A 14372-nucleotide genomic window follows, 5' to 3' on the forward strand; every position below is an offset into this window, starting at 1 on the left:
AATAATAATGCTAGCAACAATCTACTTTTTCTACTTCTAGTATATGAAATTAAAAGAGGTTCCCTGTATGTTCATTTTATGCTTCAATGATGCACATATACTTTGACTTTTGTAAAATAACGTCAACAATGTTCATATACTATCCTAAACAATCTTGATAAGAAGCAGAGAATAAAAGCATTCTCGCCCTATTAATGGCCTACTTTACTTTTGCACTGACCTGTCCTAATTATTAATACCTACACCCTAGTGTAGGGCCGTACTAATACCTACACCCTACGAAGATGTCATTGTGATGCACTTGCTTGTGCAGCATTGTGAGGCCTTTAGACTTCCTCGTTGGTATGGTAGCCCAATAAAACCAAGTTTTCAGACTTTAGACGAAAAAGAATAAATTTTCGAGGACTTTATGCGTAATGCTCGCTGCGTTTGGCAGATATTTTGGACACAAATTCCTGTTTCTCTCACATGGACTTCCTAATGTTTTTTTCTTATAAATTAAGGAATGAAAATGACACAATCAAGAGAGAAAACTAGCATGATATTTCAGAACTTTTAATGGTCACAGTTGGGATTCAAAGAATAAAAGTTCTAAGATAAACTACATTAATATTTGCAGACAAGATACTTAAAAAAAAAAACTATAGCTTATCCCATCTGTGGTTCGTCTTTATATAATTATATAATGGGATTCATCATCAACCCAAAAATTTTGAATCCTACCAATTTACAAGGTGCAGTTTGGAATTCAGTCTCCAAAAGTCATCACAGTCAATCACTTCATATATCAAACCCCTTGAGAAAATCTGCAATACCCGTAAACAATGATAGTATAAGAGTAAACTTCTCATTTTTCTATCGCGCCTTTGATTATCCCCATCTTTACAAATGTCAAACAAGAACTTTGATAGTGAAGCAAACCGCGGAAGATGGAGGAGCATATCCCCAAAAGATCAATTATTGGCATGCTTGGTGTCTGATTGCCGCCATCTCCCCAGCTGTAGTTGTCACCCTCATTAGTTGTATTCTGATCCAATAACTAAGGTTCATGGTTATTGGCTTTTCCATCCACACTTTCTTCAGTCACATCAGAACTCTGAACAGAAGCACCATCTTTCTGAATGAGGGAGTACCAAGAGTTGACCTTTGAGTCTCTAACATGAGGAATTTTCATCAGAACATGGTCGGGTGCTGGGTAAATTCCTCGATCGTTTATTTTGGGACTTGGATCCTTCTTATGTGAATTTAGAAACCTCAGAACTCCTCTGTTTCGTAAGGCAAATTTCCAATATGATTCACAGGGTCACTCATGCATAATTCACTGTTCAACGCTTTTTAATTCCTTTGGTTTTCCTGATTGGCTACTCGAACTAACTTTCATTACGCACACATCCATCACTAAAATGAATACTTGGTGATCAGAAGGAAATTTAACAAATGTAAAATTAAAAGCCAATGTCCAAGATTATTGATGACCATTGATATCATAAACATGATGAATTATATCTCAACACCAGGGCACCTAGGTAGCTAGCAAGTGAATGCTGAGGCTGAGATAGACTGAGACATAAAATAGTTCTGCCTTCCAAAATTTAAAACAAAGGATTCTTAAGATAATGAACATTTAAAGAGGAAGCATGGCCATATATTGCTCACCAGATATACATCTAGAGGTGGGAAATGGGTTGTTCAGACGTGGTACAATTCAGGCCATGTCAAGTCATGTTTGGGTATGTTCAACTGAATCAGGTCAGTTTGGGCCAAATCATATTTAATTCTATTGCCAACAATCTTACTATGTTAAATAAAACGTATTAGACATATTAAGTGTCGGCAGTCACCCCCTACGGCCCTACACCCTACCCCATTAAAGCATAGGATTTTTATGGTAATGAACATTTATAAAACAAGAAGCATGACCACAAATTGCTTTAGAGGTGGCAAAGAGGTTTTTTTGGTTGGTACAAAATTCAGGTCATGATAGGGTATGCTTCAGGTCGGTTCAGGCCAAATCATATTTGATATTATTGCTAGTAAACTTATATGAAAGTAATCGTAATAGACATACTAAGTCTCGGCATCCTCCAATCCTCCCCCCCCCCCGGAAAAAATATAAAATATATAAAAATCTCTTCTGGTATGATATATTGACAGATCCTACAATAAATTCAACATAAGGATGTACAAAGAAAAACAGAAATTAAGAAAATTGAGAATCCATGCCAAATTTCTCTCCAGAAGTCTACAAACACAACAACATCAATGGTCTAAATATATTGTGAGGATTTTTGAGAAGTAGCTTCACAAGACAGAGTCTCAGATGTTCCATAACTTGTTTGACTGAGAGAGATTTATTAGGATAAAGGTATTCCACATCTCAAAAAGATTGAGATGCTAGGTCCTCTTAATATTAGGGGATTCATTTGAGTCGTCAAAAACAGAAGCTGCAAATCGAAGTTTGGAGATCTAGACTTATTAATTTGGTTACCGGCTCAGAAAATTAAGATGCATATCACACTGTGTCAATTTCTCAAAATGCTTGTTTAATAGACCATAGGCACCAGAAGGAAATGCTTCTGTAAAATTAGTATAAAAAATATAGATTTTAATATTAGCCAAAAAAAGTTAAGCCTTAAAATTACACAATTTTAAGAAACGCAGTGCATGTAGAAAAACTTTATTTAATGCCAAAAATTTCAGGATCCGCCCGTACAAACACTTCCTATCTAGCAAGGAGTTAAGCCTACTACAATTTTATTATATCTCTCCCATTAACCCCAGTACCCCACAACCCACTTGTACAAATGTTATTAATTCTCTCTCCTATTGTTATTATAAGGAAATTTTGACTTTTGGTACCACAATGGTATTCATTTTTGCCGCTCATATTTTTTTTTATTTTACTACCACTAAAAATCACATATTTTAAAATTCGCTACCAGTTGACGGAAGCTGTTAGTTTTGCCGTTTGTGGGCCCCACTTCACCCCTACCCCTCTCTCTCCTCCTTCCCCAGCCACCAATCCCTTCCCCTTCCAATCCCTAAACCCCAGCTCCCAAAACGAGCCCAGCATCATTTATATACAATCCGTCCTTCCCTCCCAATAAAATATAGGGAGCATTTCATTTAACTAAGTCCAACCAAACATTTTTCAATTTTAAGTAAGATGAAATTATAAGTTTCCCATTACTCTAAATTACACCCTTATAATCAAAGGGCATTAAGAACATAACGCCACAGGTCACAGGACGAGGCAGTTCTATGTTAATTGCTCATTAGACTTTTTAAATAAGCATCTGAGAAAAATATAGCATTGGTTGTAATGGATACTTGGATGAGATTAAGACAACTTATAATGGAAAGTGATATAGCTCAATTCAAACTCAGATCTCTTGATTGAAAAAATTCCAATCAGTAATTCAGTATTGATTGGCTCTATCTCCCTTCTTTCTTGAGATCTTCATAGGCCTTCTTTAAAGCCCCCAACTCCATTTGCGCCTTCCCCCATCAACTACTAAAACCAGAGATCATGAAATCATGGTACTGTCTAAAAATCATTAAGCTGATGGCACACAAGCTGCAATGTTGAGTTAAATGGAAATTGTCAGTGCCTTGAACTCGATTACCATATCCCTCATATCTCATATGAACATCATCAGTCATAGAGCATAAAGACACAGAAACATTTGATGGCCTTGGCCAAAGCATTGCTAAAATGGTTTCTTTAACAGAGAGTTACCAGCTTCCTTGAGGGATACTGCATATTCCATAGCCTCCGATCCATTGGACTACTGGTTTTCTCAAACATTTCCTCAACATCACAGTCATCCTCCCCTAAATGATGCAAAACAATAGATTCCACACTTGAGTCTTCCCCTAAACCCATTCCCAAATAAAAAAACAGAACAAGAACAAAACTAGATAAAACAAACAAAAGACCATTGGAAATCCTGCCTTTGTTTTTTTTTTTTTTTTTCTTTTTAATATTAGACCACTTGCCTTTTCGAGAAGTTTCACAAATATTGTACCATTTTCATTTTTCGACAAATTTTTTTGTGTTCATAGTACAAATAACTAACACACCCATATTTTTTCACACTTATTCTTTAGTTTATGTTTATCACATGGGCAATTTTGTATTATTATGTTTCTCTCTCTTCTTTATCCCCACTACCATAATTATTGCAGATTGGCAAATGTGGCAATATGACCCCTAACTTAGATTCATAGTGTAATTAACCCCCTTAACTTTACAATGTGACATTTTAAATTTTTAACCCCATTAGTTTTTAAATACGTGAAATTAAGTACAAATTCAATTTTCCGGCCAAATTATCACCGAAAAATGATGACATGGCACATTATGTATATTAAATTTTAATCTTTTTAATCTATAAACAAATAAATAAATACAATAAAATATGTATGTTTTACAATTAAAATTACTCCATACATCATCTATTATCTTACCTGTAATTCTATTTTTTTTTTACAATTAATCAATAAAATAGGATTATATAATATACATCTAAAGTAGATAAATTTTATACATGTGTATACTATTGAAGATAGATGCTTTTATTATCTATTATTTGTTCTAAATGATGCATAAACTCAATCTTTTCCCTCATGGTTTGCACAAGCATGATTATTTTACATAATTAAATCTAAAGAACTAGTAATAAGAATGCCCTAATTTATATGCAGTTTGAAAATTGCTTAATTTTTACTCATATACTAAATTTTCCCTTAAAATGATACATGTGAGCATTAAACACAAGAAGGTACAATTGACATGCACAACTAGGAAACTTACCAAGAGCATCATTCATGGAGAAATGAAGAATGACGTTTTTGGAGAAGGTTAGGGAGTCTTATTGCCACATTTGCCATTGTAGAAGGTACTAAATGTTCAGTTTTATTTATTTATTTATTTATTAAATGTTCAAATTATAGATGTGGTGCATTTAAAAATAGTTGCACCATATTGCACGTAATAACTTTGATCCCCGCTCCCCCACCCACTAAAGAGACCCATCCCTACCCGTTAGAGCGGGTCTTTTACTTGACCTGCCACACTGACATCCCAGAAAATAAAGCCGTGTTTAGAATTTGTTTCGAATAGAAAGAAAGTCTACAAGTGCTCTTATAAAATACGGGTCATGAGCCCAATCATTGTTGATAAGAAGGTAACCCACAATTACCCGCCCAAGAGAAGCCACCCTAGATTGCTTAGGCTTCGTATAAATAAAGGCATATAAATAAAGGCATCTAGGGCCGCAACCGCAAGTGTGGCAAATTGGGGGTGTTAGAGTGTTAGGTATCAATTGAATTGAAGAGAGGAAGCGATGCCGGAAAAAATGGTGGTGGAAAAGAGAGGGGAATTGAAGAATAAGATGATAGTAGGGGGCGTGGTGATTGAACCCAGGAACCCTTTACTTATAGCACCTCGTGATTGTTGTGAAATTGTTTACTATGTTTTGGATCTGAACACTGCGGAAGTCTCATCACTTCCTCGTATCGTGGTTGGTAATGGTTGTGAGCCTCCCGTGGGTGTTGTGGGATCTACACTTTATGTTTTTGGGGCGGCAAATCGTTCTCCTCCGGTGACGGTGATGATTCCGCAAAATCAAAACCCAAGAAAGGTAAGAGGAAACAGAAAGGCTTATTCTCATGTCATATGCTAGATCTTACCAAACCTAAAGATGGTTGGAGACTAGCCACCGCTGGGCTCGATCAGTCACCAGCCGTAAGGGCCAATCAGGCGTGGCCAGAAGGTATCGTCGAATTTGGTGGGAAGATATATGTTTTTGACAACTCCGAATCTGGTTTTATTGGCGAGGTTTTCGATCCTCAACATAATAATTGGCGTCGCTTAAAGTCGCCTCCGTTCCCACCGCCACCGTGTGGTGATGGGGATCAGTTGTTTGATTACCGCACACTAATTCTTCCGGTTATGGCGGATCACAAAAGAAACAGAATCATAGTGTACTTCCAGTATATCTCAACGATGTATGCCTATTATCCATGTGAGGATCAATGGCGGTGTCTGGTTGAGGACCTTAAAGGTGGATGGCAAAGGTGGGGAGAGGCCGTGACTATCGCAGACGATGGGGTTATCTATATTCATAATCCTAGAATGAAGGCATTCTTTAGGGCTTATGATACAGTCTCTAAAGAATGGTTGAACGTAAGACTGTCCCCTGAGGCTGAGGCTAAAGCCGACTATCGATCTTATCTTATTTATACCAGATATGATACCTTATTACATCGGGGCAATGGCGTGCTGTGCTTGATCTTTTCCGCTATTCCTTGGGACGAGAACCCCGCCTTTGATCATATTGTCCAATTCAAAGTCCAACTCGTCAACTTGAATGCCAACTCTAAGGAGATTCTTGTCACTCCGCTTTCTTCCCAACATTATAATCTCCCCTCTCGCTGCAGTACTTTTCTCTACCTCCCTGTCTAGGTATGTTAGCTAGCTAAGCTTTTGTTAAGGTTATTCAATTGTAATATGTTCTTGATCATTATATTCTTAAATATTACTTTATATTTCTATGATCATTATATTCAATTGTAATATGTTCTTGATCATTATAAGACCCTTGACTATTGACAATAATTCTATATATGTTAACCTTCTTGCAAATTATTGTTATACTTTAAAAATTGCTTATTTGTTTCCCACCTCTAAGGCTCTGTTTGTTTTTAAGGAAAACAAATTTTTTGGGAAAATGATTTTTTCATGGAAAATAATAATATTTTAAAGAATTAAAAAAGTAAAAGATAAGGAAGGGAAAGTGAGAGTGAAAGGGAGAATGGATAAGAGGATAGAAGAAGAATGTAAAGAGTGGGAAGAAAAGTGTGGCATACTGTAAATATTTTTCACTTTAGAGAAAATTAGTTTTCCACCTTTGTGAAAATTGTTTTCCACCTTTAGAAAATGTTTTCTGTCAAAACAAATGGAGCCTAAATGCTCCTCAACATTTTCATTGCTTGTTCAGTAGTTCAAACATGTCATGAATCAATCAAGCCTACTTTCTATCGTTTAAGCTTCTCTTGAACATGAAATTGGTTGAAAAGTAGAGGTGAATGAATTTGCCTGTAATGCTGCACATTTGTCTCTCCGACTCATGAGATGAGTAGTTGTTGATTTTTACTCGTGTTTTTCATTACTGTTCAATAGTTGATCTATGTCCTGAGTCAGGCCTTCATTTAGTCTAACTCTGTCTTTTAAGCTTTCCTTCAAGGTATCTACCCTCTTCCCTGTCCCCTGCTCTCTCGTATTTGGGGTGAACTTCATATTGTACCTGTTGGGCTATTTTAATACCAGTTTCTGCGTAAAATGTTATCACTCTTACCATGTTTATTAGGGTCTGGAGTTGAGGGTAGGTTTTGAGTCCATTATGGATAATGAACCTGAACCATATTCCATTTCTTCCGTTTCCTATGTCTCCTTTCAATTTTTTTTTTCCTTATGTATGCTCATTAATATAATGCAGAATTAAGCAATCATTACAAAATGTAGAATTAAGCGTATGAGTTGTGATGGATGTGTAATCTTAAGAATTGATAAGAAAAGAAGGTTAAATTGTTGTCTGGTATTGGCATGACATCTTAATTTTGAATTTCTCTACAATTTAGAAGTTCCATAAAAACATTATTGCCTATCACTGTGAAGATTTCAGTCTATATCAGTCATACATGATTGTGGGTTGTTTTCCTAGTTGGGTTGGGTGGTAGAACTATCTTCCTTTTTTTCTGTGTGTAAACAAGCTTATACTAGCTGGTTGTATTTGAACACAACCTGTGCTAGTACTGATGGGTGTTCAACTCCTAAGCAAAAGGTTGTGAACAGTTGTTGTGAAGTAGTACGGCTTTAGTATGAGTTTAGCAGCCAAACCATTGATTGATAGCTTAAAAGTCATGCCTCCAATAAGTGAAGAAGCCCTCAATCTAGGAATGCCTTAAGTGAAGCATCTTCCGGAATACTAGTACTGCTCTTCATTTATTCATTGTAAGGTTCCTGTATAAGAAAATGCACCAGAATTCTCATAGTATAGTTTGACTTCTACAGCTATCACCTTGTGATATGGAAAGTCTATTATGCCTTTAGCATAAAAAGTTATGTAAGTTCTGAACTTCTCATTTGTTGTTTTGCGTGCCTACCTGCAGATAGGTTTGTTGCAACTTGAGGGCCAATGAACGAGCTTCATGTCTAAGTTGGAATTGTGAAGAGCTGCGTTGATGTTGAAAGTCATATGTGTTTATTTTAGCTGCAATAGCGATCGTAGCAGCAATTGCAATCATGATTTTATTAAGGCATGTTATTAGTACTTAATGTATTCACCTTGGATCCGACAATGTAGACTTTTATTAAATTGCTACTCTCGTGTTATTAGTCTATGTTGTATATTTGGAATTGTAGTAGCCTGGCTGGTATGCTTAAAAATAAGTCTTATTTCCTTGCTGGTATGCTTTCATCTTTGCTACACACTATTAAATAAAGGAAGGAAATGTGGGAGGGAAAGTTGCATGGAGAGTAAATAGGAGGGGCAGTAGGTGTTTTCATTGTTTTCCAATTAATTAAAGCGTGTATTACTAAGAATACTAACGTCAGGTTAATATGATGTTTACGGTAAGCCATTATATTTCAAAGCCATGATTATCTCTATGCTTACGGTAGTTATTTAGGATTATATTCGGGTGTATCATTGATAATAAAAGTTTAATGATGTGTGGCAAAGATATAAGTCAAAATCACAAGTTATCATTGATAAATTCCCATACTTATTTTATAAAAATTCTCTTTTGGGCCCCACCTTATACATTTTTTAAAATTTGGTGAACATTCTAATGTTGCAACTAAATCGAAACGGAGGGATTAATAAACATATTTTAATACTAAAGGAAAATTTGAAAAATAGCACCATCAATACATCACATTTTAGAATTACCACCTCGAATGATTTATTTTTTTAAAAAAATTTATCACCTACAAAATCTCAAAACATCAAATTTACCACCACTACTTTGCCCAAACCTTCATTGACGACGTCATGTGGGGTCACCAACGAATTTTTCTGTTCTATTTCCCTCTTTTTTCCTCCCCTTCCCTCGATTCTCCCTCTCTGTTCTTCATTCTTCATAAAATTCTCTCTTAGTTTAGGTAAAACTTCCAATTAATGTGTAATAAGGGTTTTTGCAATCAATTTGGGATTTTAAAATCCTAATTACACATACTTTTTTTTTAAAGCAATTACACATACTTGAATGCAATAATTGGATTTTTCGCACAATTCATAGAGAATATTAGGAAGAGTGATGAACAGAGAGTGTAAATCGGAGAATCGAGAGGGAAATAGAAAAGAAAACGCGTTGATGGGCCCCACATGACGTGAAGGTGGTACTCCCTCCGTGTTTTAAAAAGTGTTACACTTGCCTAATCCGATCGTGTTTTAACAATTGATATTTTGAAGATTTGAAGGTGGGTGGTAAATTTTAAAAAAAAATCATTGGGGGCGGTAATTCCTAAAAAGTGATGTATTGATAGTAGTAATTCCTACTGTATTCATATTTTGTATTTTTTAACTTGTTTGTAGTTTGTTTATTATTAAATGTTCATATTATTATAAGTGACTAATTGGGTTTGGGCGTGCATTTTTTACGGGCTTGGTCAAGCACTTTTCTTATGAGGAGATTAAGGCATCTTTTAGAAAGCTTGCTAAAGAAACGCACCCTGACCTCGTTTCTTCTGCGGATACTGATACTGCTGATTCGAAACGTTTCATCCAAATTCTCGCTGCTTATGAGGTGAGTACTATTTTGTCAATCATTATTGATTTCTTGCTGTAATATTATGTTGAATTAGTGTTAAATTTGATATTTTACAATTTCTAATTCTGCTAAGTTTTGTGTTATATATTGGTGAATTGGAGGTCGCATTGTTCAATAATTCTACTTCTTGTGAATTATGTTCAATTAATCAATCATCCATTGTTATTGACATTTGTATTAATGTTTGAATTAGTATATGGTATAAAGATATTGGGGTTACTAGTCTAGGTTTTGCAATGTCATGAAATTGAAATCGAATTGAATTTGTGGAATAAATTCATGGATAGATCTTTAAGTTTGTTGATATAAATTTTGGTTCAATTTTGGATTGTTTGTTTCGTTGTGCCCCAGTTAGATAAGAGGTACAGAAACTGAAAGCTGATTCTAGAAGTCGGTGGTATGGTATTGCTTAAACTGACTTAGAGAAATCCACTTCATTACCAGTTATATTGATTGTATCTCGTGTCTTTACTCTGCATTTTTAAGAATTTTGTAATATGCCTAGAATGTACTACATATTTCCACACTAATGTATATATGCTGTCCATCTGAGTATAGTTATTTGGGTCTTAGTATGAAGAGGAGACTATGATCTATTTGATCAATGTCAAAGTAGATTTCCTTGATGTCTTTTTTTTGCTGCTTTATAGGAATAGTGTTTAAGATCAAGAAGTGCTGTGCATTGGATGACACAAGACATATATAAGCCTAAAATGTCACCAGTCCATGATTTTTCATAGCTCTGTTTTAAATGCCTTTTCTACATTATTATTAACTCTTTTCCTGAAATTTATATGGCAGGAAATTTTCAAGCTGTAAAGAAAGCTCTCTTGTCTGTTTCAAGTTGTCTCCAAGAGCACACCAAAGGTGACATGTTTGAAGTACCATGGTTGTACTTTTGTTAGTTACCTTTTCTTCTTCCCTCTTTGTGTCTCTCTTCCCCTAACACTGGTTGCAGTGACCAGGAGAAATGGTTTTTGAAGTCGAGTGTTTCATCTCAAAAAAAGAAAAGGAAAAAAAAAACTCGAAAAATCGAGCGTGATAAATTGTGTAGCTAACATATTAAAAAGCTTTGGATTGTTAAAAAATTATGCTTATCTTAATTTTATGTTTATTGGCCGTAATTTCTCTCTGCTTTTTTTTTTTTTTTCTAACACTAGCTTTTCTAATTGAATTGAATTAAGCTCTTTGTTTGATTTGATTGCAGGAAGTGGTGAAAGTATGACTGACAAGCTAAGGTTCTTTCTGATCCAATTCGATCCCAATTCTCTTGATTTTGTTATAGACTAAATCATCAGGCTTGTATTTCTGATTTAACAAGGCTAATAAATAAAGATGAAAGCTTAAAATTTGATTAATAATGGCTAATAACGTTACAAAGAGATAGGTTAATAGCTCTAGGTCATCACTCTCTTTGATAACATTAGGGTATTACTCTCTTAGTAACTTGAGGTTACCATTCTCTCAACAATTTTCCTCACAATTCACATAATTTCTACTGGCTTCTTACTACTACTTATATACTCAAGCTACCAATTACAAAAGGTTAACCTAACATTGATTGGTGTTTGTCTTCTTCAGCACATTAGCAATTCATAAATCACACCCATGTTGCCACTTTCTTAAGTGTTTCCTTAATGACCCTTGTCTTCATGTGCTGAAGAGTAGCAGTTGCCAACTGCTGTGGTTGATTCTTGTCCCCTCTTCCACTTTACTTCCTTGTGTACACCCACAATGGTGGCTTGGTGGAGGTGGGTAACAGGTCTATAACATATTTTCTCCACTTATAATATAGATTAAGCTCATTAACTTGTAATGTATTTTCTCTCTTTCAATTTTGTTGTGCTTAAATAAGATGTAAAAATTCTCATTTCTGAAAAATTATGCCTTTTTCTTTCCTGGGTCTTTGCTCAAACTCATTAATTAAGATGTTTGTTTTTTTAATCATAGAATAATAATACCTCAAATAGTGTTTAATCATGAATCTAATTAGGATTCTTATTGGACTTAGATTTGAAGATCAATATCCTAGATGGTTTATCAGGTTTGTTTGGAATTTTGAGCAAATTAGGTATACTCTTTATACAGACCTCAAAATGAAATTCAATCAATCGAAAAAAATAAAAATTCCGAGATTCTGGGGTATACATGGTAGCGGAGCTGCAACAATTCCAGCAACTCGTAATTGCTGTCGATGTCCCTTGCTCACCAACCTCATACACCTTGAAGTTTCTACTCAAGATGTATATATAAAATGTGATCAACATTTTTTTGGTAACCTCCATCTCAAGATGATGTTTACTTTATAGCCAGACTAGCAAATTTTTTTTTTTTCAGTCAATGAAATGCAGTGAGAGAGACTATCACACTGTGCTGTACTGTGCTGATCTTATTATTTCAAAAATTGTTAAAGAAAGAATTGAAGCAACATCTTGTGCCTTATAGTTTTCTTATTTGTATCTACAGGTGTGAGGATTGTAATCATTTTCTGGAATTTGGAGATAGCGGAAGCTATTAGAAAGCTTGGGCCTGAGGCCTGACTATTCTTAAAGGCACGGCGGACAATCACAGAGACAAGAATATGAATGTATTTTGTGGTTAAGGCAAATTCAGAATTGTTTTGAGATCTCTATATTGAACCTTTATATATAAAGTACTACCACTTATATATTACTTGTATTTATTAATTAGTGTAAATATCTTACATCCAAGGGAAAAGGAGGGAAGTAGGGAGAGGAAGGGAATGGGGGGGGGGGGGGAATGGGGGTGGCAGGGGGAAGGGGTAGCAGAGGGGAGGGGGAGGGGGTGGGTGAGGAAGAGAGTATAAAAGGCAAAACTTGCTGGACTGTGCTTAGGAACAGTGTTTGTGGTTTCTATTACAGAAATGAAATGTTCTCAGCTTTATTACCCTTGAACTCTTTCTTACTCCTCAGCTGGTCAGCCCTTACCTTTCTCCTTCAATCTCTCTCTCTCTCCTCAGAGAAAGTTCGGAGGTTTTAGGGTAGTCACTCATCCAGTCATCCTAGAGAACGCCTCCCTACGACGGTTGTTTGGGCCACCCCTTTCATTGGCTGCGACAGAAAGGCGGTTTTTTTTTATTCAATTTGTTATAATATTTTTATGGTTCACTGGAGTTTTTGCTTTGTATGCGTGTTTTTTGATCTTGTTTTTTCGAATTTGATACAGAAATTGAGCTGTATAGACCTTGATCGGGTACAATTTGGTGTTACCTTTGAAGATATCAAACCCAAATCAGGTATGTTCTTCTGCAATCAATCGTATTTAACTGTTTCCTATTTATTTGCCTTACTTTTTTTCCCTTTGTTTCGATCTTATACGGCCTTTTGACAGTTTCTTTCTGTAATTTTACTTTGGTTTTCTGAATTTTGGTACGTTTTTTAAATGATCGGTTTGAATTTTGAATTTCATCTTTGCTTGTTGGACCACCAACACTGTGATATGATGTCTCTTTGGTAAAAAAGATTTGATCTGGTAAACTATACTTCTTGGCAATTTAAGGTAGTAACATAGGATACAAAAGGTTATGAAAATAAACCCTTGATGGGCATTTGAGTGTTGTAGAAAATATTGAAAGTTATAACACCATGGGTATTGAGTGTTGTAGAAAAATCTTTAATCTAATCATCCTCAAATTCTTTTAATTTTATGTCTCGACAGCAACACATCATCGACAACCGCAACAATGGAAAGAGGACAAAGCAACGGTGGCTGACCTGTGGGCGCGATCAGGAGGAGCCGCAACAACGTCTAAGAAAAAGACGGAACAAGGACAGTGAATATGAAAGCAAGAAATACAACACCTTAAATTGTGAGACATGTTTTCTCCTTTTCTTTCCCTCAAATTTAAGTGGCCTTTTTGTTATCTAAAAATCAATTTAATTTTACTATTATTTTAATTGTGATTTTTCTCCTGTACTTTATTAAGTTTATTATGGGGTTTTTTTCTTAAAAAAAAAAAAACAAAAAAGAATTTGTGGGTTTGTGCTGAAATTGTGAGTATTGCTGAGTGAAAATTGGAAATTATGGAGTAGCAATTTTAATGAAGATAGTTTGGTTGTTTGTTATTATTTTGAGTCGGTTTAATTGATAGTTGGTCTTTTAACGAACTTTATTTGTTGATCTTGTGTTTGATTATTTTATTACTGTACCATCTTGGCTACAACTTGGTCTATTATTTGGTTTGCAGAAATAAGCTCCTGTTTGAAGGAATATCGCTGAATATGGGTATTATTGCTGCTAGTTTTTTGAAGCTTGTTTGTGATTACTCGCTGTATGAGACTAGAGTATTCAATACCCACTTGAAAAAGATGCTACATGGAGCTGCCCACCTGAAGGTATAATTAAAATAAATGTTGACGCTCACTTTGGTGCTGGCACAAGTGGTGGTCTAGGTGCTGTTGCGAGGGATCACTTTGGCCGCATATTATGGGCTGCGGATAAGAAGACTCCTATGGACTGGAATGTGGAATTGGCGGAGGTGGCTGCTGTTAGGGTGTCAAATGGCTAAGAGATTG

The 14372-nt window shown here is 35.4% G+C and overlaps 1 protein-coding gene and 1 long non-coding RNA gene across 7 annotated transcripts; both read left to right on the plus strand.

The window, feature by feature from the left end:
* The first annotated feature begins 5257 nt into the window (after positions 1–5257).
* On the plus strand, positions 5258–8475 carry LOC110709544. The gene is made up of 2 exons (XM_021887763.1): positions 5258–6469; positions 8176–8475. The coding sequence occupies exon 1, from the start codon at positions 5681–5683 to the stop codon at positions 6467–6469; it is 789 nt and encodes a 262-aa protein (XP_021743455.1). The 5' UTR covers positions 5258–5680; the 3' UTR covers positions 8176–8475.
* An 898-nt stretch (positions 8476–9373) lies between these two features.
* On the plus strand, positions 9374–14366 carry LOC110709545. Of its 6 annotated transcripts, none has more exons than XR_002508993.1 (7): positions 9374–9813; positions 10639–10737; positions 11045–11588; positions 12304–12490; positions 13024–13093; positions 13516–13666; positions 14045–14366. It is a non-coding gene; the product is annotated as an uncharacterized LOC110709545 (long non-coding RNA). The 6 variants fall into 6 exon arrangements; XR_002508994.1 differs by having other exon boundaries at positions 10639–10704; XR_002508989.1 differs by having other exon boundaries at positions 9420–9813; positions 11045–11075.
* Positions 14367–14372: the final 6 nt, after the last annotated feature.

The sequence above is a fragment of the Chenopodium quinoa genome, unplaced genomic scaffold, assembly GCF_001683475.1.
Source record: "Chenopodium quinoa cultivar QQ74 unplaced genomic scaffold, ASM168347v1, whole genome shotgun sequence".
Lineage (NCBI taxonomy): Eukaryota > Viridiplantae > Streptophyta > Magnoliopsida > Caryophyllales > Amaranthaceae > Chenopodium > Chenopodium quinoa.

Bases quoted from the DNA above. Each gene is read 5' to 3' on its own strand.
- LOC110709544 (XM_021887763.1), top strand. From the start codon at position 5,681: ATGCTAGATCTTACCAAACCTAAAGATGGTTGGAGACTAGCCACCGCT.